The 16,571-nt window shown below is 38.1% G+C and overlaps 1 protein-coding gene across 1 annotated transcript; it reads right to left on the bottom strand.

The window, feature by feature from the left end:
* Window positions 1–1,191: 1,191 nt before the first annotated feature.
* On the bottom strand, window positions 1,192–14,647 carry LOC140244156 (aprataxin-like). Its single transcript, XM_072323785.1, has 7 exons — window positions 14,523–14,647; window positions 12,730–12,919; window positions 11,140–11,258; window positions 10,432–10,491; window positions 8,258–8,361; window positions 5,939–6,020; window positions 1,192–4,091 (listed from the first exon to the last, which is right to left on the bottom strand). Exons 2-7 carry the CDS (start codon window positions 12,913–12,915, stop codon window positions 4,016–4,018), a joined length of 627 nt encoding a protein of 208 aa, XP_072179886.1. The 5' UTR covers window positions 12,916–12,919; window positions 14,523–14,647; the 3' UTR covers window positions 1,192–4,015.
* Window positions 14,648–16,571: the final 1,924 nt, after the last annotated feature.

The following is a 16,571-nucleotide window of genomic DNA, read 5'->3' as shown; positions in this document are numbered from 1 at the left end:
AAGATGAAAAAAGATAGATGCGAGAGCTGCAATGCGACGTACAATCTGTTACTTTATAGACTGGACTTTCTGAGTATTTTTTGTAAAAACCCTCACTGTTGTATGTAGTAAAGACGTGCTCCATGTTAGTTTGTTTGTTTGTTTTTTGGTAGTTCTGTTCCATGTCCTTCATTCCATTGTTCTTATATTGCCATGTTTTGCCAGTTCAATATGAAGTATTGTTCTAATGAAATAATTATTTATTGTGAATCATTTTCCGTCAGAAAAAATTACACCTACAAAGTAGATTGACTCGTTTCCGTAACATGTGATGTGATTGAATTTAGAATGTAGTATGACTGGTAATCCTCTTCGCTGTGATTATACAAGTACTTTTACTTGTAGCTCTTCCACGTTGATCGTCTTCCAAATAAAGCATTATCTACAGAAACGTTAGAGTAAATCTTGTTTGCGTGTGCTGTCTGTCATTATACATAGGTCTGTTTGGGAATACTCTGTAGACTGGGAGAGTAATCAGGTCTGTGGGAGTAATGTGGTGTCGTGGTTATGGCTCCAGGCTCCTAAGCAAGAGATCATGGATTCGAGTCCTACTAACCTGCCTGATATAATATACACTCTTGGATAAAATGTCATTACCCACATTATCTCTCTCTCTTTAAGCAATGCTTTGGTCTCAACATTTCACTGGGGTCAGTAAAATGACTACAGTAATGAAATTGTTTTGTCTGTTACGTTTGTTTGTTTGTTTTTTGGTACTTTTATGAAGTGCCCATTTGGAATCCATTGCAATTCACACACATTCAAAGAATATGTTGTTCTCAAAATTAATTTTTCTACAAATTGTCATCATGTTGATGTATTTTCTTTTCAATTCTTAAACATCAAATTCAGTGTTGAAATAATATGACTGAAGATACAGTATTGAATTAAAAATATCTAAAAATCTAACTATAGGATCTGAGTACCCCAGCAATCAAATCTTGTTTAGACTGTCTTTTTGTGAATTGCCTCACACTTTCGGTGACACTGTATAGACATTCATCCCCATGTCGCTCAAGCTTACTTGCACCAAGAAAGGTACTGTACATAATAGTGATGAACGGAGTTGGTCTTCTGTGGTAAACATTGGCACAAAGGACTACACGTATAGCAAAAGAGAATAAAAAATAAACTGACCAATTTATTGGCAATTAACACATAACAATACATGTATAACTAATACTTGCTTATCACAAAACGATGGATGAGGAACAAATGTTTTGTATCTTTCTTGCAAATTTGTAGGGTGTAGCAGTAACAATGTATCATAAGAAAACACAAAATAACATGAACTACATGTGGGGGGGGGGGTGATAGAAATGTTTCTGATAAGGAGAACACCAGTAGGGAAGTACAATGTACTACTTCTGTCAAGATCTAAATTAAGCATAAATAATTTTGTGTTGTTGTTGTTGCCTTATCTGTGTAAGTTTCTCCATTTTCACACTAGGATCTACAACAGCGGCTTAAAATCAAACTGTCCACCCTCAAATTACATAATCATTCTTACTTTCAAAGGTTGAATGTGATCTTACCAAGCTGGTGAGACACCACCACCCACCACCCCCCCCCCCAAAAAAAAAGTAAGAAAACAAATATGAATAAACAACACTGTATGATTTTAAGCATCACGAAAGGAACAGTATCTAAAACTACACGTGATCTGAATGCATTGCAGACTATGGCACATACAATAACTTTATCACTTTGTCAGCTTTGTCACTTGACATTAATGAGCAATCTAATCATCATTTATACAATGTATAGCAATACTGCTGGATATTGCAAGATATCCAACATCCCAATAACTTGTATGAAGTCAGATTTTATTGCAATGAAATATGACACCATAATACAGTATACACAAGAGGCAAATGCTTGAACAGGCGACGCCCAGTTACAATGAGAGTGCACTGTACCATTAAATTATCAATCACCCTGTCTGCCAAGGCCGGAAAAAAAAAAAAACAACAAAAAAAACAAACACGGTGACTGACCAGTCGGTCTCACCATCCGAGTACATCAGCCATTTTTTTTTGATTGTTTGTTTGCTTTGTTTTGTGACCGACCATCCTTATGTACAAGAGAAATAAAAAATCTCATGGCTGCTAGCGAGGTGTCGCTGTTTTCATGGGAAAGCAGAAGTACTTGGATGCACACTGATGTACCAAAAGGGCACAGATACAAAATGAGTTGAAACAAATCTGTACGAGCTCACAAGTTTAAAGACATGGGAAACTGAGTACTCTTATTTCACGACATACTGAACACAATGAGTTTGAGCTCTTTCACATTTTATAATGCAGACTGTAGAATCCACACTTCTACAGTTAGAGTTGCGCCATTTCTTGGCATTTTTTCCTTCTTTAGCTTTACCTCACTCTGAACACCTCAGCACATGACCATTGAATTACAAGTACTGTAGGTTGTACATATCTGTATGACTACAAACATTTCGGCAAAAGCATAGTTCATATCTGGAAAGTCAGAAGACCTCTCACAAATGATACATTAGAGTCATTTATTCGAGAATTTCTTCTGCAGTGATGAGCGAGATGATAAACACGGCAATACTTTGGCTCATTTGGCAGTCAAATCCCATCCAAGCAAAAAGGACATATCTATTGTAATTATAACTCATATTGCAGCAGCATCTGCTGCACATTGTGCACTTGACCGAAAGATCAGTCTGTATCTGGTCGTCGGGGATATGTTCCACGGAGACTGCGTCTGGCTTCACGGAATCCCCTCCTACACAGAGGCTATCCTACTGGCTCCTGTATTGATGCTCTAACAGCGGTCACGCACAGACCAAACGTTACCAAAAAACCCAATTTCATACAACTCTTTTTTTTTACATTCAAAAAACAAGTTTGACATGACTTGACACCTTATGCAGCAATATTTGGGGTAACTTTCTTACATTGTGCAATCGAAATACTCACAGTAACTACACTGTAGGTTAGATCGCAGAAATTTGTATGCATATCGCAACATCGCCGTTCGCTAGCTGTACATCGCATGTGATTGGCTAATGCGATTCATATGTTGAAGAGCTGATATACTTATGACCGTATCGACGGGCTGGTAGTTGCGTCTTTTGTCATGAAAATTTCAACCAAGTCTTGGGTATTTCAATCACCTGGTGAGTGCAATGCATTCTTGAAATGTTGATTTTGCTATACAACTTTAAATTTGCCGATCTAGGGCTGTGAATTTGACGCGATCGAGCAGGATGAGGTACCTCACCCAATTCTCCAGATCCAATGAGACAAAAGCGCTTCAATACAGCGAGGTATGGAACAACCTTCCGTCTGTCTACGGAGGAGAGCGATAACGCCCAAAAAAAAATAAAAGACTCCTCCGGACAGACGGATCTTTCTGTCTAATTGTGCGCTTGCTAATCAGTCCACTTGTTTTATAGGGCAAGGTGGAGATGAATTGTTAACTCTATTGCTCCACCTCCTCCACCTTTACAGACAAGACAACGCTCTCCTTGCCTCCCCTTGCTTGATTTCTTTGCTCAGATGATGATAAAAAATTTAATAAATGAATCAATTTGGAAAATGATACACGCAATTAATATGAACCATGCCATTTTTTTAACATCACTTGTAATATCATCCACTTGGTGAAAAACAATGGAGGTCATTAACAAACAATCTTCTGCATGGGATGGCAACTTTTTGATGTTTTCCTTTGAGACTCTCATACATGTATTGCAAATACTGCACTAAGGTAACAGTTTTACAGAAAAACAACAAATGGTAGATCCATGATTCATTACTTTGACTTGGCAAATTGAATAATTTTAGAGAAAAAGAGAAGAAAATGGGACCTTTAACTGTCACCATCCACATAGTTCTCACAATCTACCTCACTCCTCAGAGAGCTGAAAAGCAAGGTCCGTGTTGACACCGACACAGATTCTTGCCTATGGGACTGAGAGAGTCAAGTTTGGCAATGGGTACCTCTGTCATGTCTTGATGTGTTTGACAATGTGTGCCTTGAGCTTTGGCATGTTGGCCATGTCTGCTTTGCAAATATGGCACCTGGTTGGGGGGGGGGGGGGAGGGGAAGAAAAATAAACAAACACATATATTAAAGAGAGCAGTAAGGAATCCATCATATACATGCACTTCACCTCCACTTGCATAAACAGATGTTAACAACTTTCTTTTATCTATGTCCTCTCAAAATTTGGAAACATAAGGCAACACGTCAGTCAAAAGAATTTTATCATTAGATCTCTAAATACACAGTGTATTCCCCTTAGAACTTTTAAATCACTACAAGTACAATGTGCATTAGATTGGTACCAGTTCTCACATTTGACAATATACCATTTCTAAGCTGAAGAGTCTACCTTGTTCAGCTATCAAAGTCAAAACTGAGTAAAGAAGGATTATTTGGCAGAAGGGTGTGCACTTATTAAGAGACCGAAAAATGTGAAAGAGAGGGAAAGAGAAAGAACAGGAGCCAGCATGCAATCTAAATCTATAACCTTTGCTGTAAGTTCTGTCTACCACTGAGCCACAGACATTACATGGCCACAAAACTGTTAACTTCATACATGCATCCAAAAGTCTCCACCCCCCTTTTTTCTCCTCTTTAGGTCTTATTCTAAAAAGGTCTTCAGGCAGAAATGCTTCATGGGTAATAAAAAAAAACCAGCAACACGAAACACCAACTGATTATCATTGCAATCTTAAAGCATTGAATAAAGAAAATATGTTTTCGTCTTAGCTCTCTGGAAGTAAGCTTACTTGTTCCACAGTAATATAGTTGGTTTGGGAGAAGTACATGTATTGACTGGTTTTGTAGCAACATAATAATCTACATGTACTTGTTTGGAAAAATTTAAAAATCCAATAGTAAATGACAAGGGTAAAGGTCATGATCAGATACTTGCAGTATAAGAAATGACCTGATTGTCATGACCTACTTGTCACAATGCAAAAAAAAAAAAAATGACTGCAGTGTTGTGATAAATTTGCCATGGTAGAGAGAGAGAGAGAGAGAGAAACATCACTAGAAGTAAAAGGCTTGTTTGCCACTTGCCTATAATCTAGGCGGAGGATACAGCTACAGTCTTTACTGTTATGCTAAAATATCTGATGTGGCAAGACAATTGTCTTTGCTAATTGATGTGGTGAGACTACAAACAGTGAATGTGCCTGAAGCATTCACGGCCTACACTGTATCCACTCGTCTTGCTTTTAAAGGTACTAGCCCACATTTGCAAACCCACGAAAATCAAAACTGCATTAAACAGGTCCAATATGACTTCAAGTACAAGTTATAACAGTAACATACCTCACCTGTCGCTCTTTGTCTATACCATTCGATAAAAGAGAGAAAATCATCGTTTTAAAATCAATTTTCAAACCGGGTCAACCCGACCCAAAATCGAATTACGAGCTCGGGCTATAGCTACGTACATTGTACATGTAACACGTACGTGGACCGGAGCTAGCGAGCGTTATACGCATGCATACGGATTACGGTGCATTTTCATTTATTTTTATGAAAGTAATGGACTAATTGGAACGAAATTTTGCACAGGTGTTACTGCAATCATACCCAAACTCCATGCTGACTATGAGACCAATTGCTGCAGGTTTACAAATGTGGGCTAATACCTTTAATAGTCGTTCTTTTCTTATTATCGACTATGAATCGGTGGCAGTTTTTCATACAAAAACGGCCGATTCATAGCTGATAATAAGGAAACAATTACTTCCACTGTTTGTCTTAGATGTATGGTTAGCAAAGAGTCCTGTCACATCAGACATATAGCGTAACAGCAAATACAATAGCAGCATCCTCTGCCTAGATTATAGGCTAGTTTGTCACTTAAACACTTTCATGCTAAAACTTCACGTAACTTTGGTCTTACCTAAGAGATGATTTTAGAAGTTCTTCTCCTTTCTTGCCCGACGTGTCAACTCGGCCTTCTTTCTCCAGCTGCTCCATTATTTCTGCATAAAGTAGAATACAGTACAATGTACAAATATATCAAACCATACTCTATGACAGCTGCATGTTGGTCACGTTGGTTGATTTCCCAGTTGGCTTGAAATACATATATCTGTCAACTTGGCAAAGTGTGAACGAAAACCCTCACAAACTTAATTAAAGGGATGGGTTTGTTTGTTTGTTTCATTGTTTGTTCTTTTCCATCTGAGAAGATGGCTGGATAGCTCATATTCAGCTACGTTAAGCTGGTCTTCCATGGGATCCAGTTGGATGTGAGGTGGGACCACTTCACCGGGTTAAACACCCTGCTCTTTGCGATGAATGAATGAAGCAGGATCTTTTACGTGCATGAGTTGTTACTCTCTCATACATGGGACCTCCATTTTATGTCCTATCCCAGGGATAGTATAGCATTGGTTGATGTGATAATTCAGCTTTTAACTTTTTTTTACTTTTTTTTTTGCGAGATACTTAGAAGCCACTTTATGAAATGCTAAAAAGCATAAAATTTTAAATGGAATTCAATTTACATTTGATGAAAATCGGTTTTGTAATGGCCGAGATATCCAAAAACAAAGTAAAACAAAGTGCTCCTAATAAAAGGTAGGTCCCACCTTTTCCCAGGATTGCTTTGTCTGGGATATCTCAGCTATTTCAAAACCAATTTTCATCAAATAAACTTTGAATTCCTCTGAAAATCATAACTGCTCTTTCATATCTAATAAGAGGTTTCATTATTTCAAAAAAATCATCATCAAAAAAGCTAGAAACCTCAAGCCCCATCTCAACCAAAACTGTACCATTCCTTTAACAGTCAGTAAATGGATTGAATGCTTTGACATGATCATGGCTATAATGTTGTTGATGAGTTTATCAAGTCTTATAATAATCTGATACTCCCTTTACTACAGACAGGGCCTACCTCAGAGCTTTAAATCCACTTCTTTCACACACATCAAAAACTAACTTCCTGTACACTTGTACCATCCAAAAATGTCAAAGTCTCTTTTCTCAAATCAAAAATTCTCACATGTTCACCCCCATATATTCTCATGTGTCAGGAGCATCCAATTTGATGTCTACTTGCATGCCATTTTTGAGCAAGTTGAAAATCTCCTTTCACAACCTCATCATTGGTCACAAGATTTTAAAAATATATTTTTAGGGTTCTGTGATTAAAGGGTCATAAATCCACGACTTGCAAGTAATCTCTGTGAAGATATCATTTCATGCCATTTTGCAGAGAGATGAAAAAGACAATGTCATGTGAAAATGGTGCTATACATGTATACCGGTAGTCAATAAGGAATAGTCAAAGCTATGCTTGACTATACGTGTATCATACCAATCAATGTCATATGTTATGTTAGAAGGTGCCATGTACCTTTCAACCAGCACTCTGCATTTTAGGCAGCAGAAATGAGGGTATTGTAAAAATTTCTTATAGATGATCTTTTCCGTTGAGTGAGCCAATGAGCAATCAACAATCACAGACTTTTCCAAGAACCCCAGGTCAAATTGTGATCTATTTCTTTGAGATCCAAATGTGTATTAGACTCAAGACTGACTAGTTTTTAACTAGCAATCCACGCCTAGGAAATCTCCAACAAACCAATACATAGCTTGTTCATCTGTAGAGTATCGGTACATCATGTCCATCAATGTGAGATAGAACGGCATTTGGTTGGTCAATGTGGGTCAGTCTAGATTGGTACAGTTTTTGGTGATGCAGCCCCCTGTGTTCAAATGTATACTAGCTGCAAAAATACATTTCTTGTATACATTCTATTGTCTACACTTCTCACTGGATTTCACTCAGATTGCCATGGAAGCGTGCTATGGCAAAATCTGGCCATCTTTTGATTTTGGCTACAATGTTTTCACTCCTAGATCCCACATGAATGAGGTTCCATCCCTGTAATGAAATCAGGGGTTGCACTTAACTTTTTTTTTTTTTAACTAGCCAGGCGGACTACTTAGAATCAATTTTGACACTGAAGCAATATTTTGGCTAGCCAGATGGACTAGTAACTTCAGAATTTTATGATTTTTAGCTAGTCCGACGTGATTTTGGGTGGCCAATGGCCAGCGGACCATTGCCAATTTCGAACCTTGGAAATGACATACAGGGGGGATTTCATGTCGGCCCAAGGGATACATTTGTGTTGCATATATGACAACAAAGACAGCTAGTTTGGACAAGTATATTTCTACCCAGGGAAAAGCTAGACCAACTTACCCCCTGATTCTACAAAGTAATCAGTAGTAAAGGAGTTCCAGTGTTTCTTTGTCTTCAGGCACGGTGAATCAAAGTCTTGGGATATTGCGTGCAGGTGCAAGTGGCTGTTGTGGTGAAGAAACAAGAAAGAAACAACATTTTCAAACTAGACATGTCAATATGGTGACAGGTATGCCTCTGCCATCTCACATTATTCTTCCAACAGGTCTATAGGGTATCTCGACAATGTGTGTTAACAGTTTCATATGACTGGCACGAAAAAGAAACGACATGTTTGAAAGTTTGGTGGCACTATACATTCCTTGAACCAGATTTCATTTGGATGGCAAACTTGTTTCAGAGAAGCAAGTAATCAGGAATTTGAGAATTTTCACTAGACTTTTGATTCTTGCCCTTTGACCCCTGGCCTACAACTTTCGTAAAATAATCACTACAGGTAATAACAGGTAACACCCAATTTTCATGACAATACTTTGAGTAATAGATTTTCAAAGTATGAGGAAAACGTTAATTTTTAACATTTTCACTTGACCATTGACCCATGGCCCAAATCTTTCCCAACAAAATCACTGTACAGCAATGTATGTTTATACATACAGTTCGACCTCGATTATCCGGCCTCCTTTTATCCGCAAATCTCTATTATCCGGACGCATTCACGCAGTGAAGGACTTTTTTTTTTTCATCCAAAAATTGAGAAAAAACAGTGACTTTAACATCTTTTCATGGATCTATTTCACTAATTTCATGAGATATGCATGATAGGTTTCTCAATATCTAACAAGCTAAAACGTATGATTTTCACATTAAGGTATACTTTATTTTTGTGAAGACGGGACTACAATTTTGCACAGGCTAGCATAGATTACACCACCGTTTGCGGGGTACGCTACCTGCCTAGCTGCCAGTGCACTGGGACAGCAGCTTGGACGGCAGCTACATTAACATTGTGTCTCCCATATCCGGCCAATTCGCTTATCCGGATGAGCGCTAGTCCCGACATGGCCGGATAATCGAGGTCGAACTGTAGTTTATTTAAGTCTATGCATTGAGTAATTTGCGAGGTATGAAAAAATTGTGTAATTCTAGCACTAAATAGTAGAATTTTAGCATTTTAACCTGACTTTTGACCCCCATGAACCCAACATTTTCAAAAGAATCATTGTCAGGCAGTACAAGCATATGCATTAAGTTTCATGAAGATACCTTGAGCCATTTCCAAGATGTGGAGAAAAGAATTAAATTCTAGAATTTTCACTTGACATTTGACCTTCAACCCCATGGCCAACGAGGAGAGCAAAGACCTCCGCCAAGCAGCTCATTTTCACCAATACACGCATGCTGAAAATCGCTCAATTTCCCAAATGATAAAGAAGTCTTTGTTTACCTCATCAGCTTCCTGCATGCTGCGCGGCGCCTTGAGCAGAGCATGAGCTTCAGTGCGTGTATGCAAACCTCAAGTATGCGCTGCTTGAACTCCTAAGTTCATTGACCCTATTTGCCAAAAGATAAAAATGTCCTTCAAAAATTCATAAAATTTCTTCAATCACTACCACAATTTAATCATCTGCTCTTTGTACCATTATCAACATTTCATCGAAGTTTCATCAAAATCTGTCGGCAACTTTTTGAGTTATCTTGCAAACTGACAAATAAACAAGAAAAACAAGCCAATGCCTATAAAAACATAACCTCCTTGGCAGAGGTCAAAAAGACACTTCTCCAGTTAAGAGCGCAGCAATACTGCTATAATCATGTTTCACATATTAAAAGGAGTAACAGTGACCGTTTTGCGAGAACCCAAATGATTTGCTCCGCCTAATGAGGACTTATGAGCAAGTTATTGGTCTTTTCTCTTATTATTTCCAGGGTTGAACATGTTACCTCCCACTTGCATCACTTCATTTATCTGTGTGGTCATCAAGAAATCATAGCTTTAAGTTTTTAAGTAATTTCTCAATGTCCATTGTTCAACAAGTCAGATTCTTTTGAGATCCTCAGGAATGACACATTGTGAGAAACAAGAAAGAAAGAAAGAGAAAAAAAAATTGATGACGAAGAGGAGGATGAAAAGGAGGTGGAAGTAGAAACAGAAGATGACAAGGATAAGGCAGGAAGGACAAAGAAAAAGAACAACACTAACGACCATAATCATAGTTTATACTTGCTCTCACCTCATACTAGGAATAGCATGATAGCCAAGCTTGAAATCCAGTTTCTTCTCACCTGTAGAGCTGAATAAATCCATACAAAAAAGAAGAGAGAAAAAAATCAACAACGCGCATGTGTAATATTTCACATTTTCATAATGCAAGTTTTCAAAACATCAACCACCCTTTCAACAAAGAGTGTATAGTCAAGACAACACTGCAAAGCTTCCTACAGAAACATTAGATTACAAAATGAATTCTTGTCAAACACACACACACACACACACACACACAAATCTTTTGATCACTTCAGCATTTGTTGTACATTTTGTATTATACATTTTCTTGGGAAATAAGTCATCTCAGCCGAGGTGAAAAGAGCAAGTTTTGCTGCCAAGTCAAAAGTGTCATGCCTCACATGCCCATAACTAGGATTTTTATGGGGGGTTCAGAATGAGAAAAATTGGACCACTTCTGGGTTCAATCAGCTGAGAAGCAAAGAAAAAAAAAAAGAAAAAAAAAAGGCTCCCCCGTGCAATCTTTTCGTTTCTCATGCCACTTCCAGGGTCCATCACTTGACAAGCAAAAAAAAGAATAGAAAAAAAAAAGAAAAGGCTTCGGCGCGATTTCTGATTTAGGGCTGTTCCGCGAGTCATTTGTTTCTTTTTATTTCTTTACTTTTCTTTTCTTTTCTTTTTTTTTTTTTTTGGGGGGGGGGGGGCGCTGCCTCACTCTGTGATGATCGTCTTGCCAACTCGATGCATGTGCTTGAGGAGGGGTAGATCTTCAGACTTGAGGGCCTTAAGACTGCTTATCTTCTTCCGGGGCAGCACGAGAAAATGGTGACGAGCCTGCAAACAAAGTGAATGTAAACACGGCATTGTCAACTCTACAATCCCTCAAACCCTATTTCTTCTTGTTGTAAAGAGATCTTTGATGGTCAAATCCATCCAGTTTATCAATCCTGGAACATCCATTTCCAACCCTACGCCTACCCACCAGTCCCAGGCAGGGCCTACCCTCTAATTCTCTAATTTACGAATCCCTTGCCACCAAATACTGTAAAACATTATATTCGCGGCACATGAATTGTGAATTGGAGGCAACTGCCTTTTTTGTGGCATGAAATTTTCGCGAATTGCCACTGGCGTTCAATGCATGCATGTACAGTGTAGACTGAAATTTTGTGTGCATTTAAATTTCGTGAATCTTGGCGCTCACAAAATTCGCGAAATTAAAATGCATGCGAACATTGATTGTTTTACAGTAGTCATTTGTGGCTTTGCCTAGGGCTGTCAAACTATGCAAGTCAATGCACACTAAAAAAAAAAAAGAAGAAAAAAGAAACAATACCAAAATCTAGTTGCTTACTTCAAAAAATGTGAAAATTACACACCTACAACGTAACTCAAATTTTGCAACTCCCCCCACCCGGAAAAAAAAAAAAACCCACAAATTCATTCAAAATGCATGTACATAATTTTGCATCTTTGAAGGGAAACAAACATAGTAAAATTGTATAGACAAACTACTGTAAAACAATATTTTTGTGGCTTGAAATTTTCGCGACTTGGAACGAACTGTATTTTTCTAACATTCAATGCGTATAGTGCAGACAAGAACTTTCGCATGCATTTTGATTTCGTGAATCTTTGCTCTTGCGAAATTTGCAAAATTAAAATGCACACAAACATTCCTCATTTTACAGTAGTTGATGCATGGAATAATGGAGTATACCCAGGGCTGCACACTAACCCATTTGTCCTAGTCCCTTGTGGGACTACTGGTCCCACTGTCTGTTGGACCAGTAAGAACCCAGTTTTTCAATCTTTTACTGGTCCTTTCCTGAAAAAAAGTTTCTGGTCCAATAGTCCTGGACCATTAGACCAGTGCCAGTGTGCAGCGTTTGTATACCTACTGGCAACAGACTAAAGCAACAGTACATCATTGCCATCTTTTGTCATATTTTTTTTTTTTTTTTTTCAGTCTTAATGGTCTTTTGGCAGCTGCTGGCTCAAAGTTGATTCCTGCTTTGCCAAGACACAATTAATAAATGCTTTTCGATTTTTCTCACAAATTCCAGTGATATTTTCCAGTGATATTATGACAATATTTTTTTCAAGGATCTTTTGATGAAGGCAGCATAATAATAATAATCATAATATCAATGATAATAATAAAATGCATGGAATGCTCCTTGACTTATTTGCAAAACATTTTACAGCTAAGTTTATATCAAAGTTTAACCATTAATATAACAAAGACACCACAAGCTGAAGCAGTGACTGTACACTGTCATACACACCCACTACTGACCAGTACCTTTGGATATTTGTCTTTGATGACCACAACCTCTTCGTCTGAGAAGATCTGTAGAGCAGGGTCATTCATGGAGTCCAGTAGGCCGAGACTCCAGTGACCTTTCTTCTTGACTGGACAACCATCCCCTCCGCTGGATGCCCTCTTCATGGTTACTATGACAACACCTCCACCGTCCTGTCTGTGCATATGACTGAAAGGGAAGAGGGATGACATGAGCATGTTATTGTTGCAAACATGTGATATAAAAATATTCTTTCTTGGAAAAGAGTTACTTTAGTAGCCCCCCCCCCCCAAAAAAAAAAAAGAACTACATTGTGCATAATATTAGGTTAATTCCAACATTCCAAATGAGGGCAACACTTTTGATCAGGTCGAATAAAATTGACACTTGGCATTTCAGGGGGAGCATCATAAAGAAATATCATTTACTCAATCCTTAACCCAGGCATCCAGAATGCAGCATAGACCAAGGCATATTTTTTACTTTTTCACCATAATAAGAACCACATGGTTTGAAGTATTACAAGCATTTCCAGCCATGCATGATGTAAAATAGACTGTTTGTGTACGTGGGTCTAAATTATACTTACATTGTAAATACATATCATACAGATCTAACAAGAGAGGTTTTTGTTTTGTCTTGTTTTTTTGCCTCTTTTCTTCTTCTTTTTTTTTGGGGGGGGGGGGGGGTGCTGCATGGGGGTGGGTTGCAGGGGGTACAAGAGCAAAGAGGAACTCTTATCACAACAGTTACTCAATTATATTGGATTACCTTTCCCTTTGCTACAATCATCAATAGAAGGAAACATTAGTAAAATTGTAATGTACAAAAATGAACTTAGCTATTTGATTGCCCATCAGGCATCACCTCCTTTAGTATTAAAGCCATAAATGAAGCTGTATTCTTTACGTTAGAAAAGCCTTAGTTATAATAACAAAATTAAAGACCCTTACAACAAAAACAATAACAACAAAGAGAGAGAGAGAGAGAGGAAGAAAGAAAGAAAGAAAGAAAAAGAGAAGTAAAAAAAAAAAGAAAAAAAAGAAAAAAAGATTTGATTATAGCAGGAGCAGGGACCATGAGTCACGTCACGTCACGTCACGACACGTCACATCACGTCACATTTGATACGGAAGTATTTTAGTTTTACCTAAAAAGAGGACTTGTGTAGTATTTCGGTCTCAACATAATTAATAGAATTTAACTTCAACTTCGTTGCTTTATATATATGTGCGTTGAGGAGCAGAGGTTTTGAATTTCTCCCCGCTCCAATGAATGACTATGTATCCAATAAATGTAAATCTTTGAAATTATCAGAATCTAACATAGATTTAATTAAGGAAGCTTCAACAACACTAGGTCCCGTAGTCAGTTCCATTCCTAGTACATAGGGCCTACGGTATTAAGTATCCTACATCACGTCATCACATCGGTCCACATTACAATTTAGTTACAGTTGTACGTTTGTCGGGTACAACCAATATACTAGTATTTTCTTTTTTTCATTCAGTCTCTGACGTGACATAAACATCCTGTTCAAACGCTACTTTCTATAGGCCTGTAACACTAAGCCAAGTCCTAACAACAAAAATGTTACACGGAAATATTCAGGAGCATGGATGATGGAGCTACCGAAGTAATACAGGTGGGTAGTCCCACGCGTTGACTATAATGTGGTGTCTTCTCAGTTCTAATGGACGAAAACTGGTCAAAACACATTTAATATAACAAACTGATAATAAACAAAACACAAAAATCATCTCCAGCTATCCAGTCAGATTTGGGTACTTACATGTGCAGTAGCTAAGTTAACTGGGCAGAGGTTGAGGTGAAATACAGACGCCTTTATCTACTAGCACCTAACGTTAGATGTCAAGATCATGATCAGCTGTGTCCACCAAAGAGCGTAGAAGTGCGCCAAACGAAGAGAATCTACTCTCGATCTCGCCATCGTACACTTTGATGGTCAACTCTCCCGATTTTACACGGCCGCTGGTGAAACGCAAGTGGCTGCTGCTCTCTAGCGGTGAGCGGGGATAATCGAACCTGGGTCGGAAGCACTGAAATCGATCTACTTCCAGTGGTCAGAAGACGTCTGGCAGGCTTGTGAGCCTAGGATTTTTTTTTTTTAATTTTATTATAGGCCTTTTCAGCGCTCTTACTTTCAAATCATTACTTCTTTATGTGAATGAAATTATACATTTCTGGAGTGAAAACTAGTCAAAAGAATCCACTGTTATATCATATTATTTTCTCTGTAAATATGAAGGTTTTTTTTTTCTCTCTTTAGGAAAATGGCAAGAATTTTTGTCAACTTCACATGTTCGCTTAAATGTTAAATTTTTGTAGCAATGCTATAACCTCGCTTGAAAATCATGCTACAATTCTTATAAGGCATATCATATTTTAAAGATAAAGGTTTGACATGACAAAAAAGGAGTTAAAACATATTCTTACGGGTACCTCTTGTAGGTTAAAATTTCTAATTACATACGTTTCTTAGACACAATACACGTTCACTTTGATTTCTCGCCATTTTCTTTAAAAGAAAAATATTTATATTTAGGAACACAAAAAAAAACCCAGACCTTTAGCAGGTAATAATATCACAGCTTATCATCATGACTATAACATTATTTAATTCGATCAAAAGTTCTCTAGAGAGCTTTCACAACTTTCCCCGGATCATTCAGGCAAGACATGCATAACAGGGACTGTTATTCAACACTGCATTTAGCTTCGATATAAACTGGAATTCTGCGTATTTGGATTTTCATGATTGAAACATCCATAATAAAATTATGGCAATACACAACATTGATTCAGAGTTATACATTATAGGTTCTTTATTTAACTGAATACTTGACAAGTAGAGTGAATTATTTGACTATTATATAAAGGCACCGGCGTAGCCAAGGGGGGGGGGGGGGAATGGAGGCAGTCGCCCTCCCCCCCCCCCCCCCCCAAGATTTGGACCGGGGATATGGAAGGCGGGGGGGGGGGGGTGAAAAATTGCGTGTATAGGGCCCTACTGTAAGCATGTGCATGAAGCCGCTCCCTTTCAACCTCTTATTAAGATTATAATTTTTCAATATTTCACTCAAAATGTGCATCAGATCGTTAAATTTCAATTCTAAAATAGCAAAATCTCTCCAGCGTGGGCCGGGGGGTATCCCCCTCTCATCCTCCCCCGCTACACTTCAGTCCTTTTCCTTGCACATTTAGATTGACAGATTCCAAAATGTTTCATTCATTTAAGTTTGCATCAGATCCATGACTTCAATTCTATTGAATGTAAAAGTTCCCTAATCCTCGTTTAATTTACCATTCCCCCGCTCTATCGCTGTCGGTTATCCATTGATTTATACTCTGTGAGTACTTTTGGGATTGACAATATTATTTTCCGAATGATTCCAAAAAAGTGCGCATCATTCTATGTCAATCGTAAAATGCAAAGGTTCCGTTAGGGAGGGGGCTATACCCCCTAATCCCCACACCGTCCCCCTTCCCCTGACAACTTCCACGTATCATTAGTAGGCCGGTACGAGCAGGGAGGTGTCACTTCCCTGGTACGAGATACGAGATTAAAGGGTGTGTACAGTTCTGGTCGAGGTGAGGATTTAGCTTTTAACGTTTTGAGAGATAATAATTATTCAGAAACCACTCTATGAGATGTCAAAGAGCATGCAGTTCTAAGGGGTATCAAAAGTTTATTGGATGAAAATCGGTTTTGAAATGGCTGAGATATCCAAAAACAAGGTGAAACAAAGAGATCCTAATAAAGTTGTGGCATGTTACCTTTTATTATTAGCACTTTTTGGGATATCTCAGCCATTTGAAA

Source organism: Diadema setosum, chromosome 21 (assembly GCF_964275005.1).
Source record: "Diadema setosum chromosome 21, eeDiaSeto1, whole genome shotgun sequence".
NCBI classification, from domain to species: Eukaryota; Metazoa; Echinodermata; class Echinoidea; order Diadematoida; family Diadematidae; genus Diadema; species Diadema setosum.
The sequence above is the reverse complement of the archived record's forward strand: the minus strand, read 5'-3'. Positions and strand labels throughout refer to the sequence as shown.

Coding starts and splice junctions, on each gene's coding strand:
- LOC140244156 (XM_072323785.1), bottom strand. CDS start 12,915: ATGCACAGACAGGACGGTGGAGGTGTTGTCATAGTAACCATGAAGAGG. Junction 11,259..12,729: donor TCAAAGACAAATATCCAAAG/GTACTGGTCAGT, acceptor CTTTGTTTGCAG/GCTCGTCACCATTTTCTCGT. Junction 4,092..5,938: donor CTTCTAAAATCATCTCTTAG/GTAAGACCAAAG, acceptor CCCCCCAACCAG/GTGCCATATTTGCAAAGCAG.